Source organism: Neovison vison, chromosome 5 (genome assembly GCF_020171115.1).
Source record: "Neovison vison isolate M4711 chromosome 5, ASM_NN_V1, whole genome shotgun sequence".
Classification (NCBI taxonomy): domain Eukaryota; kingdom Metazoa; phylum Chordata; class Mammalia; order Carnivora; family Mustelidae; genus Neogale; species Neogale vison.
Genome location: NC_058095.1, coordinates 19,526,450 through 19,543,792, shown reverse-complemented (window position 1 = coordinate 19,543,792; position 17,343 = coordinate 19,526,450). Strand labels below are relative to the sequence as shown.

Below are 17,343 nucleotides of genomic sequence, written 5' to 3'. Positions count from 1 at the left end.
TGTAAAGTACTGGAAAAATCCTGGACTGGTTAGTAGGAAAACAAATCTGTGCACTGAACTCTGTGTTTGATTCCTCACGCGTAAGTACTGGGCATCTCTCAAGACAGACTCCTAAGTAGCTTGCCTACTCAGTCACAAATGGAAGTAAATTTCAACCCTCTGACTAGAAATTTAGAAGTTCTTCACTCTACCTGGAGGCCCAAGTTCAAATACTATTCCAACCAGGTTTGGATATGTGCTTGACTTGTAGCAGTATGACCTGGGGCAAGTTTCTACACTTCCTGCCTCAGGTGGTTAGACTAATCATCTGTAAAATGGCAAAAACAACCAACTTTGTGGGGTTGTTTGGAAGACGGAGTTAATTCATGTGAAGCAGAGTCAGTATTGGGCACAGAACAGTTCTCCACAAATGGCTGGCTATTAGTACAACTTTGTGAACTTGGAGAGGCTTTAACCGTCCTGGTTGCATTTCTCAGTTAATCTCAATTAGTCTGCATGTGCCCAGCATCTTTCTAGGCTCCAGGGAAATATCTTGACAGCAGACAGAATTCTATCAACAGGCTTGTACTGGCCTTGATAGGCTGGAATGAGTGGTTGATAGGGGTCCCCGTTCTTTTGGCTGTTATTTGTGAGTGTCTTCCTCTCAGGCCTCAAGTGGGTGAGGTCAACTTCCAAGCCCAGAAGGGCTCCTCCTCCCAGGGGCGGGGAGACCAGCCGGGGGCGTGCAAACACACGGCAGGGGTTCTGCTGAAATGAAAGTGGAAGCAAAACCTGCAGACAGAACCCTCGCAAGTGTAACTCAGGCCCAACTTGGAGGGGACGAAGCCACCTCCGAAGGTACAAGCAAGAGTTTAGTTACAGGGGACACTGCCACTTTGTGCCCAGCTCTGAAGCCTCGGCTCTTGTCAACCGGACCCCAGGCCCACGTCAGTGATGTATGATGATGCCGTAAGTGAAGAGGAGAGTATTGGGGGTGGAGGGAGAAGCAAAAGGACATTCCTTGGCTGGGAATCTGCAGGTATCTTGGGGTCTGGTGGCCAAGCCTCTCTGCCTTTTACTTAGACCTGCTGAACATCAGGGGAGAAACACAGCTGGGATTACCTCTCCCCTAACCCATTGCCTCAGAGACAATCCTATAGCCTGTGCCTCAGAGCTCATGAATTCTTTGTGTGAATGCGTTTTTCTGAGAGAATTCAGTTCTTAGGTAAAGGGTTCTGTGACCCAAAAAGTTTAGGACTTATTCATACCCTTATCTCCTGAGATCTCACCCAACAAACTTCCCCTCCTTGTATTTCATCCTAGAATTGAACAGTTCCTCGCCTTACAGTTCATTTCAGGTGAATCTTGGGTCCTCTTCCGGCTCACAGGCAGACATATTCCTCCTCCAAGAGCTCCCCTAAGCCTTGCAAGCTGTGATCTTCCCTTTCCTGACCTGTGATGCCTCAACTCCTACTAGACTAAGACTGGTTCCCCATCTAGCCTGCTCACCCTTGATCCCTAGACATGCCAGCACTGTGCCCGGCATTCAGTCGGCACTCAATAAACAGCCGTGGAATGAATGAATCTCCTCCCCTCTCCAGCTTCTGCAGTCTCCCTTGCTGCTACTACTCCATCTGTTATAAATACACAGATGTCTTGCTTGGGAATTTTTCATTTGCCCTGCAAGTGTAATAAGAGAGCTCACAGGCTCAGGGAGCCTGGCTAGTTCAGTTGGTGAAAGTGGGTGACTCCTGATCTCAGGTTATGAGTTCAAGCCCCACACTGGGTATAGAGGTTACTTAAGAAAAAAGGGGGGAGTGCCTGGGTGGCTCAGTGGGCTAAAGCCTCTGCCTTGGGCTCAGGTCATGATCCCAGGGTCCTGGGATGGAGCCCTGCATCGGCTCTCTGCTCAGCAGGGAGCCTGCTTCCCTTCCTCTCTCTCTGCCTGCCTCTCTGCCTACTTGTGATCTCTCTCTGTCAAGTAAATAAAGAAAAATCTCTTAAAAAAAAAAAAAAAAAGGCGGGGGTGCCTGGGTTGCTCAGTCGTTACATGTCTGCCTTCAACTCGGGGCATGATCCTGGGGTCCTGGGATAGAGTCCTGCCTCGGCCTCCCTGTTCAGGAAGAGGCCTGCTTCTCCTTCTCCCACTTTCCCTGCTTGTGTTCCCTCTCTTGCTGTGCTTCTCTCTGTCAAATAAAATCTTAAAAAAAAAAAAAAAAATTTAGGGACGCCTGAGTGGCTCAGTCGATTAAGCGTCTGCCTTCTGCTTAGGTCATGACCCCAGAGTCCTGGGAGAGAGCCTTGCGTTGGGCTCCCTGCTCGGTGGGGAGCATGTTTCTCCCTCTGCCTGCTGCTCCCCTGCTTGTGCTCTCTCTCTGACAAATAAACAAATAAATAGATCTTTAAAAAAAAAAATTAAAGCAGATAATCCATAAATCCATACAGTAAAAACTTAGCACACTGCTTCGCACTTACTAAGCATACAGTATGTGTTTATTATTATTAATGTTATTGGCAACATTTCAGAACCCCAGTTCCCTGAGATTATTCTTGGGGAAGAAGTATACTTGATTCTCACCCATCTTCTACCTCTGCCAAAACTACTTCCTGAAAGGGCCTTTACATATTGAAAGGTGGGTTCGTGAACCTCTTTTCTTTTAATCACACTAAATTCAGATTTAAGAGACAACCCCTGTTAATAACATTTTGGTGTCTATCTTCCCAGAGTTTTTTTATGCCTTTTTATTATATATATATATATATATATATATTTAAGATTTTATTTATTTATTTGATAGAAAGAGATCACAAGTAAGCAGAGAGGCAGGCAGACAGAAAGGGGGAAGAAGGCTCCCTGCTGAGCAGAGAGCCTGATGCAGGGCTTGATCCCAGGACCCTGAGATCATGAGACCATGACCTAAGCTGAAGACAGAGGCTTAACCCACTGAGCAACCCAGGCACCCCAAGATTTTATAGTTTTTAAAATAATCTCTACATCCAACATGGGGCTGAAACTCATGACCCCGAGACCAAGAGTCACACACTCTTCCAAAACCGAGTCAGTCAGGTACCCCCATGCGTTTTTATGTGTTAATAAAGATCCTTATGAAATAAAACTTTTTAAATCAACAGAATAGGAACCATACTTTCTATACAGTTTTATATCTTGCTTTTTTGGCTTATTGTGAGCATTTTTTCATATTGTTAAATGTTCTTTATGTCTTTTAATTGTTTACATGATATATTTAGCTATTACCCTATTGTTGGACGCGTAGATTTCTTTTTGTTTTGTTTTGTTTTTATTGTTTTGGTTTGTTTCTAAGATTGTAATCATTTATTTGTGAGGGAGAGAGAGAGCGAGCACAGGGTGGGGGGGTGCCGAAAGCTAAGCAGACTCCCCGCTGACCCAGGAGCCCCACATGGGGCTCGATCCCAGGACGACAGGATCATGACCTGAGCTGAAGGCAGATGCTTAACCCACTGAGCCACACAGGCCTCCCTATTTTGTTTTCAATGAAAGTTTTACACCAAAAGTGGGGCTTGAACTCAGACCCTGAGAACAAGAGTCACATGCTCTACTGGCCAAGCCACCTAGGCACCCCTCATTTTGTTTTATTTATTTATTTATCTGACAGACAGAGATCACAAGTAGGCAGAGAGAGAGAGGGGGAAGCAGGCTACCCGCTGAGCAGAGAGCCCAACATGGGGCTCGATCCCAGGACCCCGAAATCATGACCTGAGCCGAAGGCAGAGGCTTTAACCCACTGAGCCACCCAGGCGCCCCTTTTAGTCTGTTTTAAATAAAGCCGCAGTAATCTTTGTACATGAACTTCTGGCTTATAAGCAGTTTCTTATAAGCAGAACTGTTTCTTTGGCGCTCAGTGGTCACTGAGTGTCCTGACGCCGGGAGTGTTGCTCGTGTCTCATCTTTGTTGGCCTTAATTAGCAATGTTTGGCCCAGCTGCTGGCTCCCCCTCCTTGAAACCCTTCTTCACACTCCTGTTCACCCTCCAGGTGCACTGACCCGTCCCCTGTATTCTTGGCTGGTGCTTCGTTGGTCCCCTGACCTCTTAGTGGTGGGCACCCAGAAATCAGCCCTTGGACCTCCCTCTGTCTATACCTCCCTCCCAGTTGCTCTCAAGTAGTATGAGACTTTCTTGTGAACTTACTTAACTTTGTGACTCTGTGACTCTGTGACTGTGTCTCCTCTACATGACTAAACCCCAAATGTGTACTTCCAGCCTGGACATCTTCCCTGAATACTAGATCCCTAGAGGCAACTGCTACCCTCCGTCTCTACTGACATGTTAAATAGGCACTTCATACCTAATGTGTTCTAAATAAACCCTTAATTTTCTGCCCTAAATCTCTTCCACCCACAGTCTTCCCCATCTCAGAAAATGGCTCTCATTCCTTCTAGTCGCTCAGGCCAAAAAGCTTAGAGTCATCCCAGACTCCTCTCTTTATTTATTTTTTTTAAATATTTTATCTATTTATTTGACACACAGAGATCACAAGTAGGCAGAGAGGTAGGCAGTGAGAGAAGAAGGGAAGCAGGCTTCCTGCTGATCAGAGAGCTCCATCCCAGGACTCTGGGATCATGACCTGAGCCAAAGGCAGAGGCTTAACCCACTGAGCTACCCAGGCGCCCCAGACTCCTTTCTTTCTTCCACACTCTTTTTCCAATTCATCAGCAACTTCAACCTATCTAGACTCCACGGCCCCTCATGGCCTCCATTTCTTTTTTTTTTTTTTTTTAAATGTGTATTTCTTTTTTATTTTTTAAAGATTTTATTTATTTATTTGACAGAGAGAGATCACAAGTAGGCAGAGAGGCAGGCAGAGAGAGAGGAGGAAGCAGGCTCCCTGCGGAGCAGAGAGCCCAATGTGGGACTCGATCCCAGGACTCTGAGATCATGACCTGAGCCGAAGGCAGCGGCTTAATCCACTGAGCCACCCAGGCGCCCTGGCCTCCATTTCTCCCCCATGGTCCAAGCCCCCAATATGGCGCTCCTGGATGCTGTAATGGCCTCACCAGTGGTCTCCCTGCTTGTGCCCTTTCCCCACATCAGTCTAGTCACACAACAGCAAGTCATCCTGTCTGTGGCTTCCCACCCCACATTGTGCGAAAGATGTGACATGGTCCAACTCCGTCTCCTCTGTGACTTCCTCTCTGGCCCCCAGCCCCTCAATTCCTCCGCTCCTACTCATTGGCTTCCTTGCTATTCCTCAGATCCACCCGACAAAAACTCCCATCTCAGGGCCTTTGCACTTGCTCTTCCTGTGCACAGAACTTTCCCCCAAGTGTACACATGGCTTTCTCCTGCATCTCTTTCAGGTAAATGATCCAGTATCATCTCAGCAAGGCCTATTCTGATCACCCCATTTAAGATGGCCTCTAACATTCTCCATTCTCCCCTGCTTGGCTTCTGTCCACAACACTCACCACTAGCATACTGTAGATTTTATTGATTCTATTTACTGTCTGGCTCATCCTCTAGAATACAAACTCCACAAGGAAATTGTGCCTGTTGTGTTCATCACTGTGTTTCCAGAGCCTGGAGCAGTGCCTGGCACTTGGTAGTGGCTCCGTAGCTAATTGGTGAATGAGCGAATGAGAAAGCAAATGAGCACGTGGAGCCCTTTAGCCTCCTTTCCGTGAAGCGTTGCTTCATCCCTCCTCTTCCTCTGTATCTCTGACAGTCCCCAGTCCTGGCCCTGGCCCTCCTTATCTTTGGCACTTATCACTGCAGTCATTCATTCATTCAACACACATTGACTGAATGTCTGTTTTGTGGCAGGGACTCTGCTGGACACTGGGGATACAGAGATGACTGGGACAAGAGTCCCGCCTTCCCAAGTGAGCTCACGCTTCTCTGAGCCGACCTTATTTATCAGGCTTCCCAACCACAGAGTGAACCCTGCCAGCTAACATCTACTCCATCCCACAAACAAAGGCCTTCTTTTTTTCTCTCTGCCATTCCTTTTGTCTCCCCTGACCCCTGACTAAATATAATCCTCAAAGATTAGATTTCCAAGGCTCTGTCCCTCAAAGAGTTCTTCCTTCCTCTTGGCTTCTTCCATCCCCACATGTTGTTCCAACCCAGAGTCCTTTCCACCACGTCCTGTCCTTGACCCCTTGTGTCTTCAGTGGCCTTGAGTTTGACTTACTTTGGCCCATTAATTAGCCCTGACAAACCTCAATTTCCTTGTCTATAAAATGAGGTTCGATAGGGTCGCCTGGGTGGCTCAGTTAAGTGTCTGACTTTCTCACACATATAAATAAATAAAATAAAATCTTTTTTAAAAACGGGAACATAGAGGATACTGGAACCACATTCCCATGTGAGAAAATCTGGGTTGGAGCTGGGAAGAGGCTGCCACTTTAGTGGGGGACACGCTCTCTCCAGTTTGTGAGTCCCTATCCTCTGCAGTGACTCTCTGCAGTCATTGATGTCATCTGACCGGCCTTTAAGGCACCTTATGTGTAGAAATATGAAGAACTGGGTACCTTTCTCACTCCTCATAAACCAGCATTATTTGATCAAGCTCTAGCTTTCCTCTGCTTAAAAATAGGAGTAGGGAATTTGGGTAAATTGGAAGGGGAGGTGAACCATGAGAGACTATGGACTCTGAAAAACAGTCTGAGGGGTTTGAAGTAGTGGGGGGGTGGGAGGTTGGGGTACCAGGTGGTGGGTACTATAGAGGGCACGGCTTGCATGGAGCACTGGGTGTGGTGAAAAAATAATGAATAATGTTTTTCTGAAAATAAATAAATTGGAAAAAAAAAAATAGAGCAAACTAGAATCCCCAGTAGCTCAGGCACCTGGGTGGCTCAGTGGGTTAAAGCCTCTGCTTTCGGCTCAGGTCATAATCTCAGGGTTCTGGGAGGCTCTCTCCTCAGCAGGGAGCCTGCTTCCCTCCTCTCTCTCTCTGCCTGCCTCTCTGCCTACTTGTGATCTCTGCCTGTCAAGTAAATAAATAAAATCTTTAAAAAAAAAAAAAAAAGAGGGAACTCACACTGAACATCTTCAGTGCCCTCTGTAATATGCCCCCATTCTGTCATTCATTCACTGCAGTCATTCATTCATTCAACACACATTGACTGAATGTCTGTTTTGTGGCAGGGACTCTGCTGGACACTGGGGATACAGAGATGACTGGGACAAGAGTCCCGCCTTCCCAAGTGAGCTCACGCTTCTCTGAGCCGACCTTATTTATCAGGCTTCCCAACCACAGAGTGAACCCTGCCAGCTAACATCTACTCCATCCCACAAACAAAGGTGCATTTATTCGTGTCCCTGGTCTCATTCCCTTGCCCATGTTGTCACTCTCTCTGGACTCACTCCAAATCACACCCAGCCTGAAAGGCTGCTTAGTACAGTAGAAAGAGTGGCAGTCAAGGGACAAGCTGGGAGATGTGGGGTAAACTGCTCCCTGACTCTGGGCTTGGTTTCTTTTTTTGTGGCTGTGGAGGGGGTGGTGCTTGATTTTTTCACTGGAGAGCACAGATTAGCAGTCTGGAGTCAGCCTGGATAGGAAGTCACTTAACCTCTCTGAACTTTGGTTTCCTCATCTGTAAAGTAAGGTTAAGAGGGAATTTATTTCGTAGGGTTGTTTCAAGAATTGAGTGTTACACTCCATATAAAAAGCTTGACACAGGGCACCTGAGTGGCTCAGTGGGTTAAGCCTCTGCCTTTGACTCAGGTGGTGATCTCAGGGTCCTGAGTGTCAGGCTCTCTGCTCAGTGGGGAGCTTTCTTCCCCCTACCCCCATGCCTGCCTCTCTGCCTACTCGTGATCTCTGTCAAATAAATAAATAAAATCTTTAAATAAAAATAAAAAGCTTGGCACAGCGCCTGACATACAGTAAGTGCTTAATAAAGGTTAGCTAGTAGTGTGACATTTTACCACTGTAAGCCCCCACTCCTTCTGGAGGCCTCCCTTGTGATGTTAAGTCCTATGGCACGGTCCCTCTTCCACACTCCTGATGTCCTCCACAGTCCCTTGTGTGAGGGTACACTGTCTGGGGTACTGTTTCCTTCAGACCCGAGGGCTGGCCTCTTGTCCCTGTGTCTCCCTGTGTCAGTGCCCAGCACACCTCAGCAGGAGTTCAGTCAGTGTTTGTTAAAAGCAAGGCCTCCTGTAAAAAACAGTTGTGATTGTACCCAAGGTTCCTCCTGGACCCCCAAGAGAGCATCCAGGCCCCCAGAGATGAGGCCAGCCAAGATCCAGCCCGGGGGCAGGGGAAAGGGGTTGGGCTGTTCTGGAGCTGAGCATCAGCTCTGCTGGTGGGAGATTCCACAGTAGGGTCCCCTCTCCCTGGGCTCCTTCTCCAGGAAGGCAGGCAGATGCGTGGTCATGTCCCCCCTGTTCTAACAGACCCTGGGTGCCCTTCGGGAGGAACAGGCCAGACTAAAGGACCGGCTGCGGGAGCTGCAGCAGCGGAGAAGGGAGCTCAGGGACCAAACCCGAGACCAGGTAAGTGGGGGTGTTGGGGGTGGGTGGCCTGGGAGGAAGAACTAGAAGTTAGTTTCTCTCCTGGCTCTGCCATCTCCTTGCTGTGTGACCTCAAGTATGTGACTTGAACTTTCTGGACTTGAACTTTCTGGACCTGCTTTCTCATCTGTAAAGTGGAGCTACCAAACTTGCAGGGCTGCTGTGCAAGGACAAGCTCAGATCTTGGGTCTAACGTGCCAGTTCAGGCGTAACCTAACTTCATCTGCTCATTCACCCAGCTCTTTCAATAAATGTATTCATCCCCAGCATCGATCACGTGGAACGTTTTCCTCCTGAGATGGGGCGGGGGGGGCTCTCCCACCCTTGAAGGCTGCATCAGCCTCCCCTCCCCCACCTCCAGGTCCCATTCCTGTCAACTGCAGTCCCCCTGGTGTTCCAAGGACACACTAAGCAGGGCCAGGAAGCACCCAAGTGTTTGGTTTCTGAAGTGAGGATCTCCTATCCTCTGCCAGGAGGCTCTGCTCTGGTCACCTTCGATGACCCCAAGGGTGAGCTCTCCAAGAGGCCCCAGGAAAGAGGTTGGGAGGCTTCCCTCACCCCCTCGCCTACCCCCCCTGCACTGACCCTGCTCCCCCGCCCTAGTGGCCCAGAGGGTGCTGCAACAGAAGGAGCATGAGATCCACATAGAGGAATGCCGGCTGCGAGTTCAAGTGCAGGCTCTGGAGCTGCCTGTGGTGACCGCCGTCCAGGTGACAGAGCAGCAGGGTCCTGGGACATGCAGGGCTGCCATGCACTGGGGCCCCGAGGAGCAGGGCTGGACCTCTCCTTCCTGTCTGCCCCTAGGTGTCCACTCAGGTAAGCAGGCGGAGCGTGCTGGTCAGTGGGTTTCCCGCAGGGCTCCGGCTGAGTGAGGAGGAGCTGCTGGACAAGCTGGAGATCTTCTTTGGCAAGACCAGGAACGGGGGTGGTGACGTGGAGACTCGGGAGCTGCTGCGAGGGGCTGTCGTGCTGGGTTTCACTAAGGACACAGGTGAGGGCCCTGCCACGAGACTGGGGTTGATGGAGGCCTCAGGCCCCGGGGGAGTAGAGCCCTGGATGCTAGAGGTCCATCCCTCTCTCTCCCCGCAGTGGCCCAGTACCTGTGCCAGATTGGCCAGTTCACAGTGCCACTGGGCGAGCACAAGTTCCCTTTGAGAGTCTCTCCCTACCTCAGTGGGGAGATCCAGAAGGCTGACGTAAGTGGGAAGGTAGAGCATCGGGGGCTGGGCCCCACACCTGTCCGCCTGCCAGAAACTTGCCCAGGAAAGGATCAGAGCCCCCAAACGCCATTGTCCTTCCCATTGCTAGCCTCTCTGGCCTCCTTGCCCTTCCTTTACCCCCAGGAGCACCACCTACCCCTGGTCCCTGACTCTCAGGAGACTTTGCCCATCTCCCGGCTCTTTTTCCAGATCACGTTCCGGCCGGTACCCCAGTCAGTGCTAGTGCTCAACATTCCCGATGTGCTGGATGGCCCGGAGCTGCAGGATATCCTAGAGATCCACTTCCAGAAGCCCTCCCGTGGAGGTGGGGAGGTGGAAGCCCTGAGGGTCGTGCCCCCGGGACAGCGGGGCCTGGCAGTCTTCACTGCCGCATCAGACTAAGAGCCCGCCCTCCTTGTCGCCCACACCCCTCTGCCAAGCCTCTCGAACCAGACTGGAATTGGGCGCACGGGTGCAAGAGATCGTGCGGGTCAACGGCAGCAGGGATTATGGGTTGTGAAACACTGCCCAAGAACAATAAAAAGTGGTGTGACCTTCTCATTTCCTGAAAGGAAACTTGATTTGAGCATGGCAGGAGGAACCCTAACCAGATACTACTCTGGGCCCTGGCTTTCTGGGAGCCCACCTTCCCCTCCACCTCTCAAGAGGCAACATCCAGGACCCAGGGTTTGGCTTTTTATTGACACAAACACAAAGGCAGCTTCGGTAAAATGGGGTGGGGTACACAAAAGCAGAAATCGCACTTCACACGTGTAGGCCTTGTTTAGACAATGAAGAGGCTGAGCCCCTCCCCCCACCTCCCCCTGGCAGTGGCTGGTCAAGAACCCTACCTAATTCCCTATCAGAGAGCAGACAGAGTTACACCCCTACGCCAGGAAGCCCCCACTTTGGTTCCAGCGGCCCAGGTCCTAAACCGCCCCCCTCTTTATTCCCCTGTTCCATCTCCCCACCCATGTAAACAAAGTTTGGGGCTGAGTTCGAAAAGCTGCCCCTGCTCTGAGAAGGCAGTGGGCCTCCCTTGACAACACGGGAAATGGGATTTGATTTTTACTTTGGTCCCAGAACAAAAAACAGATGGCATCGCCTCTCAGAGCTCTGGCTGGTAAGTGCCACGCTTGCCTGCAAGGCTGGGAGAGCTTCCCCGCCTTCTTCTCCTCCACCACCCAGACAGAAATGACAGCCCCAGAGACAGGACATGGCACAGACCCCAGGCGGCTCGGGGCTGCCCCCCCACCCGCCACTGGCATGCACACAGATTTTTGGCAGTGTTGTGGGACTGGGAGGCAGCAAAACCCCAGCTCCAGCAGAAGAAGGCACTGGGGAGTATGGGGTAGAGAAGGAGGTATGAGACAGGGACACCCCCCCACACACATACACGCACAGGTTTTCCATTGCTAAGGCACTGAGAACAACTCCAGAGAACTCAGTGAAGGGTGGGGAGCAGCAGGGGGGTTGATTGGGGGGGGGGACTCTGTGTCCCTCCCTCAGAGTTGTGACCTAAGGGAGCAGTATGAGTCCCACCCTTGTTGTAAGAGGCAACCTTGGTTACGAGGGGCAGAAAACCCAGAGGTGGAAGAAGCCCAAGTGTGCTTAAGGAGATGGGGGCAAAAGGACAAGGCCATGCAACGAGGTGACAGAGTTCAGAGGGGGGCACTCACTGGTCGGCCTGGGTTGAAGGGACATGAGGGCAAGACAGGGACATGCTGGATTCACACAGATTGGCCCCATATCCTGAGCTGACGTTTCAATTCTTTTGGGGTGGGGTCGGGGTGGGGCAGGGGCAGGAGTGGGAGATGAGGCGGGGAGTGGGGGGAGCACACAGAACTGGACGGAAAGGGATCGGCTAACCTTGGCACAAAAGCAGCACAGCAGGCCCAGGGAAAGGGTGGGGGCAGGAAGCAGCCGGCCTCCCTCTGACCCTCCCTGTCCCCTTGGCAGGGCCCAGACATCCAAGTGGTCACTTCCCAACCTCTTCGGAGGGCAGGAAGGGGGGGAGGGGGCAGCCCTGCCTCAGGAGACAGAACAGGGCTGGGGAGAGGCTATCAGGATGGAGACCTTCAGGGGAGAGAGGGCAGAGCATGATGACAGAGGATGAAATGTGAAGAGTTTGGAGACCAGCACAGCGCGGCCCCCGGTGTCTCTCTTCCCGGGGCCCTGAGGGTCTGCCAGCCTCCGCCCTAGTTCTCCTTCTCTGGTCCAGGCACCAGGAGGACTTTGCCCACATTCTTCTTCTCCTGCATCTGCTTCATGGCGTCCGCCACCTGGGGAGGAAGCCAACACCCGGCTCCCAGGGCTGCCCAGTCCCCCCGGAGAGCCAGCCAGAAGGAGCCAGCCCTTCTCTTCTCAGAACCCCAGCTCCCAGAGCAACCCCCACGCAGGGATCCCACTCACCTTCTCAAAGGGCCACACAGAGTCGATGTGCGGTTTGATGCGGCCCTGGTTGTACAGAGCCAGGAGGCGGGCCACCACGCCTCGGACCAGCTCCACCTCGCCCTCCAGGTAGCCCAGGTGGAAGCCACACACGGCACGGTTGGCAGGCAGCAGCTGCAGGGCCGTCACACTGAACTGGTTCCACCACGTGCGCGCCAGGGCCATCAGGTTCCGCTTGGGGCCCGTCAGCAGGTTGGCCATTCCTGCGGGACGAGGCACCGTGGCCCGTGAGTCTGGGTGCCCGGCGCATCCCTGCCTGAAACAACGCTCCTCGGTCCCCAAGGGCCAGTCACAAGCATCCCCGGCAGTGCGGGGAATGACAGGAGGACCCTCCGCCCGCTGGCTGCCAGTCCCAGATGCGCTCCAGCCGACTCAAAACTGCCCCCATCTTTATTTATTTGCTGATTTTTGTGGGTGTGTTTTCCAGAAGAAAATGCAGCTTGCCCAAGAAGCCCAAGAGAGCAGAACAAAGGAAGGCAGGTGGATGGATTTTGCATCTGGAATAAACCCCAAAGAGGAGCACGGAAAGAACACAGAATTCACTGCGTGTGACTCGCAGGAAAAGGAGCAAATGAGAATGCCATCAGCTGCACCCCAGAGGCAGCGATCTGGACGCCTTACCCGTCCTCACTTTAACCCTGATGCCTGCTTGAGTCCCAGAGTCCCTGGGCCTCCGCAGCCTGCCCTTCAGACACAGCTGGCTTCCCCTCACAGCCCTCTCCACCCCCGGCCTGCAAACTCACCATAGGTGACCACTTTGCCCATGGGTTTGAGGAGGTTGTAGCCCTTGGCAGTATCTGACCCACCCAGAGGGTCCATGACGATGTCCACTCCTGTCGGGGGTGGGGGGGAGCCAGGAACAGCGTTAGGTGCCCCTCCCTATCCTGGGCCATCCTGCCCCCACCCAGATCCCAACCCCCAGCTGCACCTTTTGGGGAGATCTTCTTGATCTCATCCACGTAGTCAGTCGTGTGATAGTCAATGGGGTGTGTGACCCCATTCTCTTTCAGCACCTCATGCTTGCTGGCCGAGGCCGTCCCGAACACCGTCACGTTCTCCACTGTGCGGCACAGCTGCAAGGCGGCCATGCCCACACCCCCTGCAGCAAGACCCTTTCATGAGGCAGGAACTGGAGTCACCCTGCCGCCGCTCTCCATTCTTGTCCCTCAAGGACTTTGCTCATCATCCTCAATGGGCCTGGGCACATTTTGAGGCTTTCTCTCCTCACAACTGGGTCCAATGGCCATGACTGAGAAATGGGGGGGGAGGGTAGCTGGCAAAGGAGGGGCCGCCGGCTGAGGGCACGTTGCTATGGATAGCACACCAGGCTGGACCTGGAGCCTGAATGTTACCACGGCAACAATAAGGCAGAGGCCTCTGGGAGCCATAGGCCAAGGCAGCCTGGTGTTGCCATGACGACCGTCCAGACAGGCAGCAGGGAAGGGGCCCCAAGGAAATCTTGGTGGGGTAAGGAGGGGGGATAAAGGGAGGGGGGCCTGTCACCTGCGGCCATGTGTACCAAGACGCTGTGGCCGGGCCGTAGATTGCCGAAGTCAAAGAGGACCATGTAGGCTGTGATGTAATTGACCAGCAAGGCAGCCGCTTCCTCAAAGGTCATGGCCTCAGGCATCTGGAAGGTCTGGGCTGAGGGCACAGTCACCTCCTCCTGCCACATGCCTGACCGGATCAACACCATCACCCGGTCCCCTACCTTGAAGAATGAAAGAAGAGCATCATTCAGTCCCTTGTTCATTCACCCACTGGCGATTTATGACCTTCTACTATGTACAAGGCCTTCTTCCTGGCAATGAAGTAGCAATAAAAGCAGCCACAGTCCTCATGCTAATAGTAATAATAACACCATGGAAAACAATAACAACTTACCCTTACTGGAGTGCTTGCCAGAGGCCAGGCCCTATTCTAAGAGCTGTAATAAGCTTATTACATATAAATAGTGGATTAATCCTTCTCAGCTCTTTGAGGTAGATACCGTCCTTATCTGGACTTTACAGATCTTATGCTTCACTATTGTGTAAGACCCCTGAATGCAAGAAGCTTATACTTAGGGCTGAACGAAGTATTGTTAAAGACATTAAACTGTTTTGGTCAAAAAATGGACTCTGCTGTTTACTGACAGTGTGACCTTGGGCAAATAAAAACTATTTAACCTTTCTGAGCCTCAGTTTTCTTGTCTGTGAAAAATAGAGCAATTATGAGGATTAAGTGGCAAAAAAAAAATCACTCAGTAATTTTTAGCCCAATGTCTGGCACAGAGCAAAGAGTTCACAGTATTAGGTAATAACAACGATAAAGTCCCTGTAAAGCCTCTAGGGCTGGTGCAATTACCTCATGAGAAGCATTTGAGCCAGCACTACTGGGGGCCCAGAAAACACCCTCACCCAGAGACAGGAAGCTGGGGTGGTGGACAAGGACAGCCACACAGCCCCAGTCCAAAAGGAAGAGGCAACCTGTCCCTGCAACCAGCCCTGGCCACCTGTGCAAGAGCCTCGTGGCAGGAGGGAAAGGGAGCTAAGAAAACAGAATCTTTCGGGCGCCTGGGTGGCTCAGTGGGTTAAGCCGCTGCCTTCGGCTCAGGTCATGATCTCAGCGTCCTGGGATCGAGTCCCGCATTGGGCTCTCTGCTCAGCAGGGAGCCTGCTTCCCTCTCTCTCTCTCTCTGCCTGCCTCTCTGTCTACTGGTGATCTCTGTCTGTCAAATAAACAAATAAAATCTTTAAAAAAAAAAACAACAAAAAAAACCCAGAATCTTTCCCTCCAGTTTAGCCTCTGGGGTCAAGAGGAGGGCAGAGGAAAGGGAGCAACCGTTGGAGAAAGCAAGGCCTCTCCTCACTCTGAAGGCCCAAGGCCTCTCCTCACTCTGAAGGCCATGGAGAGAAAAGTGTGGGTGCTATTCCAGGACAATCCAGGTCTGTTTTGGTCCCTGCCAGGGATGATGGGAATTCTGTATATTAAGGAGACTTGGGATCCATGGAGAGAGGGCATGGGGTTCCCACACCCACCCCTTTTCATGTCCTCAAAGCCCCATACTCCACTGATGAGGACTGAAGGCAGGCTGGGATGTTTCCTTGCAAGCACTGGCCTGAAATGAGGTTTGGGGAATGGAAGCATTCCACCCTAGGATTCAGGACTAGGAGACTCAGAAACAGCCCGGGACTGCTGGAAAGTGCAGTGTCCAGCCAGGGTTGTGACCCATGTGGCGCAGAGCAAGGCTCACCTAACCAGGCTAAAGCCGACCCCTCCCCCTTTCCAGACATCAGGAGGGAAGGAGGGCTCTCCCCACAGAATCCAGCCTCTTACATCAGGTTCTTGCCCTGGACAGGATATCCTGTATTTACTAAGCGGAAAGTGTGGGGAGGGAGGTTAGGTGGGTGGCCTTCAAACATGAACTACAATTCCCCCCCACTCACCCATCACACACACACAAATTCCTCTTAGCACCTTCTCAAGAATGGGATTACTCAGAAGTCAGTGGAAAGGGTGGGGCCAGAGCTGGATAGAGGCAGAAGCCCTCTAAGGAGGAGATGTGGACATGCACAATAAATCCAAGAATTCCAGCTCTGGGACCTGGGACTAGCAGGTCCTGCAAGAGGAAGGCTGCGTCTGGAGGGGCCTCTTTTGCAGGGAGCTGATTCCAAAAAGAAACACCCAAACAAATGACGTGCAAAGGCTTCACCCCGGGTCCCTCAAAAAGTCGCGAATTCTCCGCTGTCCGGGTTGTGGCCAAGATTAATGATAAACGAAAGGAGAAACAGACCGGCAGAGCTGGGCCAACCTGCTCTCAGTGCCACACCCCCACACTCCAGTCCAAATGGGCACCGCAGGGCTTTCTGAGCCCAGGGTCCTCCCGGAGGAAGGCGAAGGCAGAGGCGTGTTCCCCCCACTCCCGTCCCCTCAACGTTCCCAAGGGCAGCCTGGGGTCGTGGCTCCGCTGGTTGAGTCACTAGAGAAGGAGGCAGTGCAGTCACGGGATACAGAGAGCCTAAGACAAAGATCCAGAGACCCAATCTCGCCCCCACCATGGCCAAGATGAGAGCAGCCGTGTAAATCCAGTGGAAGAGCGGGTGGCAGGCTCCCTCTCCTCCATGATGGGCGTGCCTCGTCTCTTTGGCCCTGCTCTGGGAGGGGCCTCCTCACACCCCCACAGACCACGGGGCTGCATGTGACTGGGGCTCTGGCAGGGTCATGCGTCCCCGCCCAACCCGGACTACACAGCTCCTCAAGCTCCCTCGGGGGTAAAAGCACTAATCCGTACTCAGGGTCACAGACCACAATTACCCAGGCAGTGTTTGATGGCGGGGGGGTACAGGTGTGGTTTTAATCGGGGGTGTTGGCAGGGGGCGGGTGGGGGAGAGCTGTAAGGTCATTGTGCGCATGCGCACGGGTGCCTTATTGTGTCCCCCCCCCCCGCACCTCCAACCCTAAACCACCGTCACCGTCGCCGCTTCTGGGCGGCGGCCACAATTAAAAATGGTTGGGGAGGGGGCGATAACTGTATCTACACTACCTACCCTCCAATATAAACCCAGTTCCCCATGGCCCTCGTAACACAGGCTCCTTACAACGCCTTCCATGCCCGTCTGCCCGGGTCGGTGCCAGTTTCTTCCGCCCTGCCACACCCCCGGCCCCCGCCCACTCGAGCCCCACTCTTCTGTGGCCTGGGCAGCCTCGCCCTGCCCTGCCCTGTCCCGCTCACCTTGCGGTCGTTGACTCCCTCGCCCACCGCGATCACTACGCCGGCGCCCTCCATGCCCGGAGTGAGGGGCAGCGGCGGTAGCCGGTCGTACAGCCCCTGCCGAGCCATAAGGTCGGCGAAGTTGAGCCCGCAAGCCCGGACGCGCAGCGTCAGCTGGCCGGGACCGGGGGCCGGTGCCACGGCAGGCCGGCTCTGCAGCTTCACCTTGTCGTAGCCGCCGAAGCCGGTGAGCACCAAGCACCGCAGCGGCGGCGACGACGCGGCGGCGGCCCCCTCGGAAGTCGCGGATGGCTGGGCGTCGCCAGCGGCCTCGGCTTTCGGGGGCTGAGAAGAGGCGTCTTCTCCGGCCCCTGCTTCGGCCGCCGCCACCACAGTGGCTACCTCGGCTACCTCTCTCTCCGCGGACATGTCTGGGACTCCCGACGAGCGCGCAGCTGGACCGAGGGTGCACAGCTGGGGAGGGCGGGGCGCGCGGCGGGAGGAGCGGCGGCTGCCGACTGCT

The 17,343-nt window shown here is 53.0% G+C and overlaps 2 protein-coding genes across 3 annotated transcripts; one reads left to right on the top strand and one right to left on the bottom strand.

Moving 5' to 3' along the window:
• Positions 1 to 744: 744 nt before the first annotated feature.
• IFI35 (interferon induced protein 35) lies at positions 745 to 10,237 on the top strand. Of its 2 annotated transcripts, none has more exons than XM_044247844.1 (7): positions 745 to 948; positions 8,361 to 8,459; positions 8,839 to 8,986; positions 9,081 to 9,187; positions 9,282 to 9,468; positions 9,567 to 9,673; positions 9,887 to 10,237. In XM_044247844.1, exons 1-7 carry the CDS (start codon positions 934 to 936, stop codon positions 10,076 to 10,078), a joined length of 855 nt encoding a protein of 284 aa, XP_044103779.1. In that variant the 5' UTR covers positions 745 to 933; the 3' UTR covers positions 10,079 to 10,237. The 2 variants fall into 2 exon arrangements, with proteins under 2 accessions (XP_044103779.1, XP_044103778.1); XM_044247843.1 differs by having other exon boundaries at positions 9,567 to 9,685.
• Positions 10,238 to 10,359: 122 nt separating this feature from the next.
• On the bottom strand, positions 10,360 to 17,318 carry VAT1 (vesicle amine transport 1). Its single transcript, XM_044247842.1, has 6 exons — positions 16,842 to 17,318; positions 13,631 to 13,838; positions 13,056 to 13,226; positions 12,871 to 12,960; positions 12,089 to 12,330; positions 10,360 to 11,958 (listed from the first exon to the last, which is right to left on the bottom strand). Exons 1-6 carry the CDS (start codon positions 17,247 to 17,249, stop codon positions 11,875 to 11,877), a joined length of 1,203 nt encoding a protein of 400 aa, XP_044103777.1. The 5' UTR covers positions 17,250 to 17,318; the 3' UTR covers positions 10,360 to 11,874.
• Positions 17,319 to 17,343: the final 25 nt, after the last annotated feature.

Excerpts from the sequence above, each read along its gene's own strand:
- IFI35 (XM_044247843.1), top strand. Across the intron at positions 8,987-9,080 it reads CACCTTCGATGACCCCAAGG|TGGCCCAGAGGGTGCTGCAA; the intron begins GTGAGCTCTCCA and ends CCCCCGCCCTAG. Across the intron at positions 9,686-9,886 it reads AGGCTGACGTAAGTGGGAAG|ATCACGTTCCGGCCGGTACC; the intron begins GTAGAGCATCGG and ends CTCTTTTTCCAG.
- VAT1 (XM_044247842.1), bottom strand. The coding sequence starts at position 17,249 with ATGTCCGCGGAGAGAGAGGTAGCCGAGGTAGCCACTGTGGTGGCGGCG. Across the intron at positions 13,839-16,841 it reads AGGGAGTCAACGACCGCAAG|GTAGGGGACCGGGTGATGGT; the intron begins GTGAGCGGGACA and ends TCATTCTTCAAG. Across the intron at positions 12,961-13,055 it reads CAAGAAGATCTCCCCAAAAG|GAGTGGACATCGTCATGGAC; the intron begins GTGCAGCTGGGG and ends CACCCCCGACAG.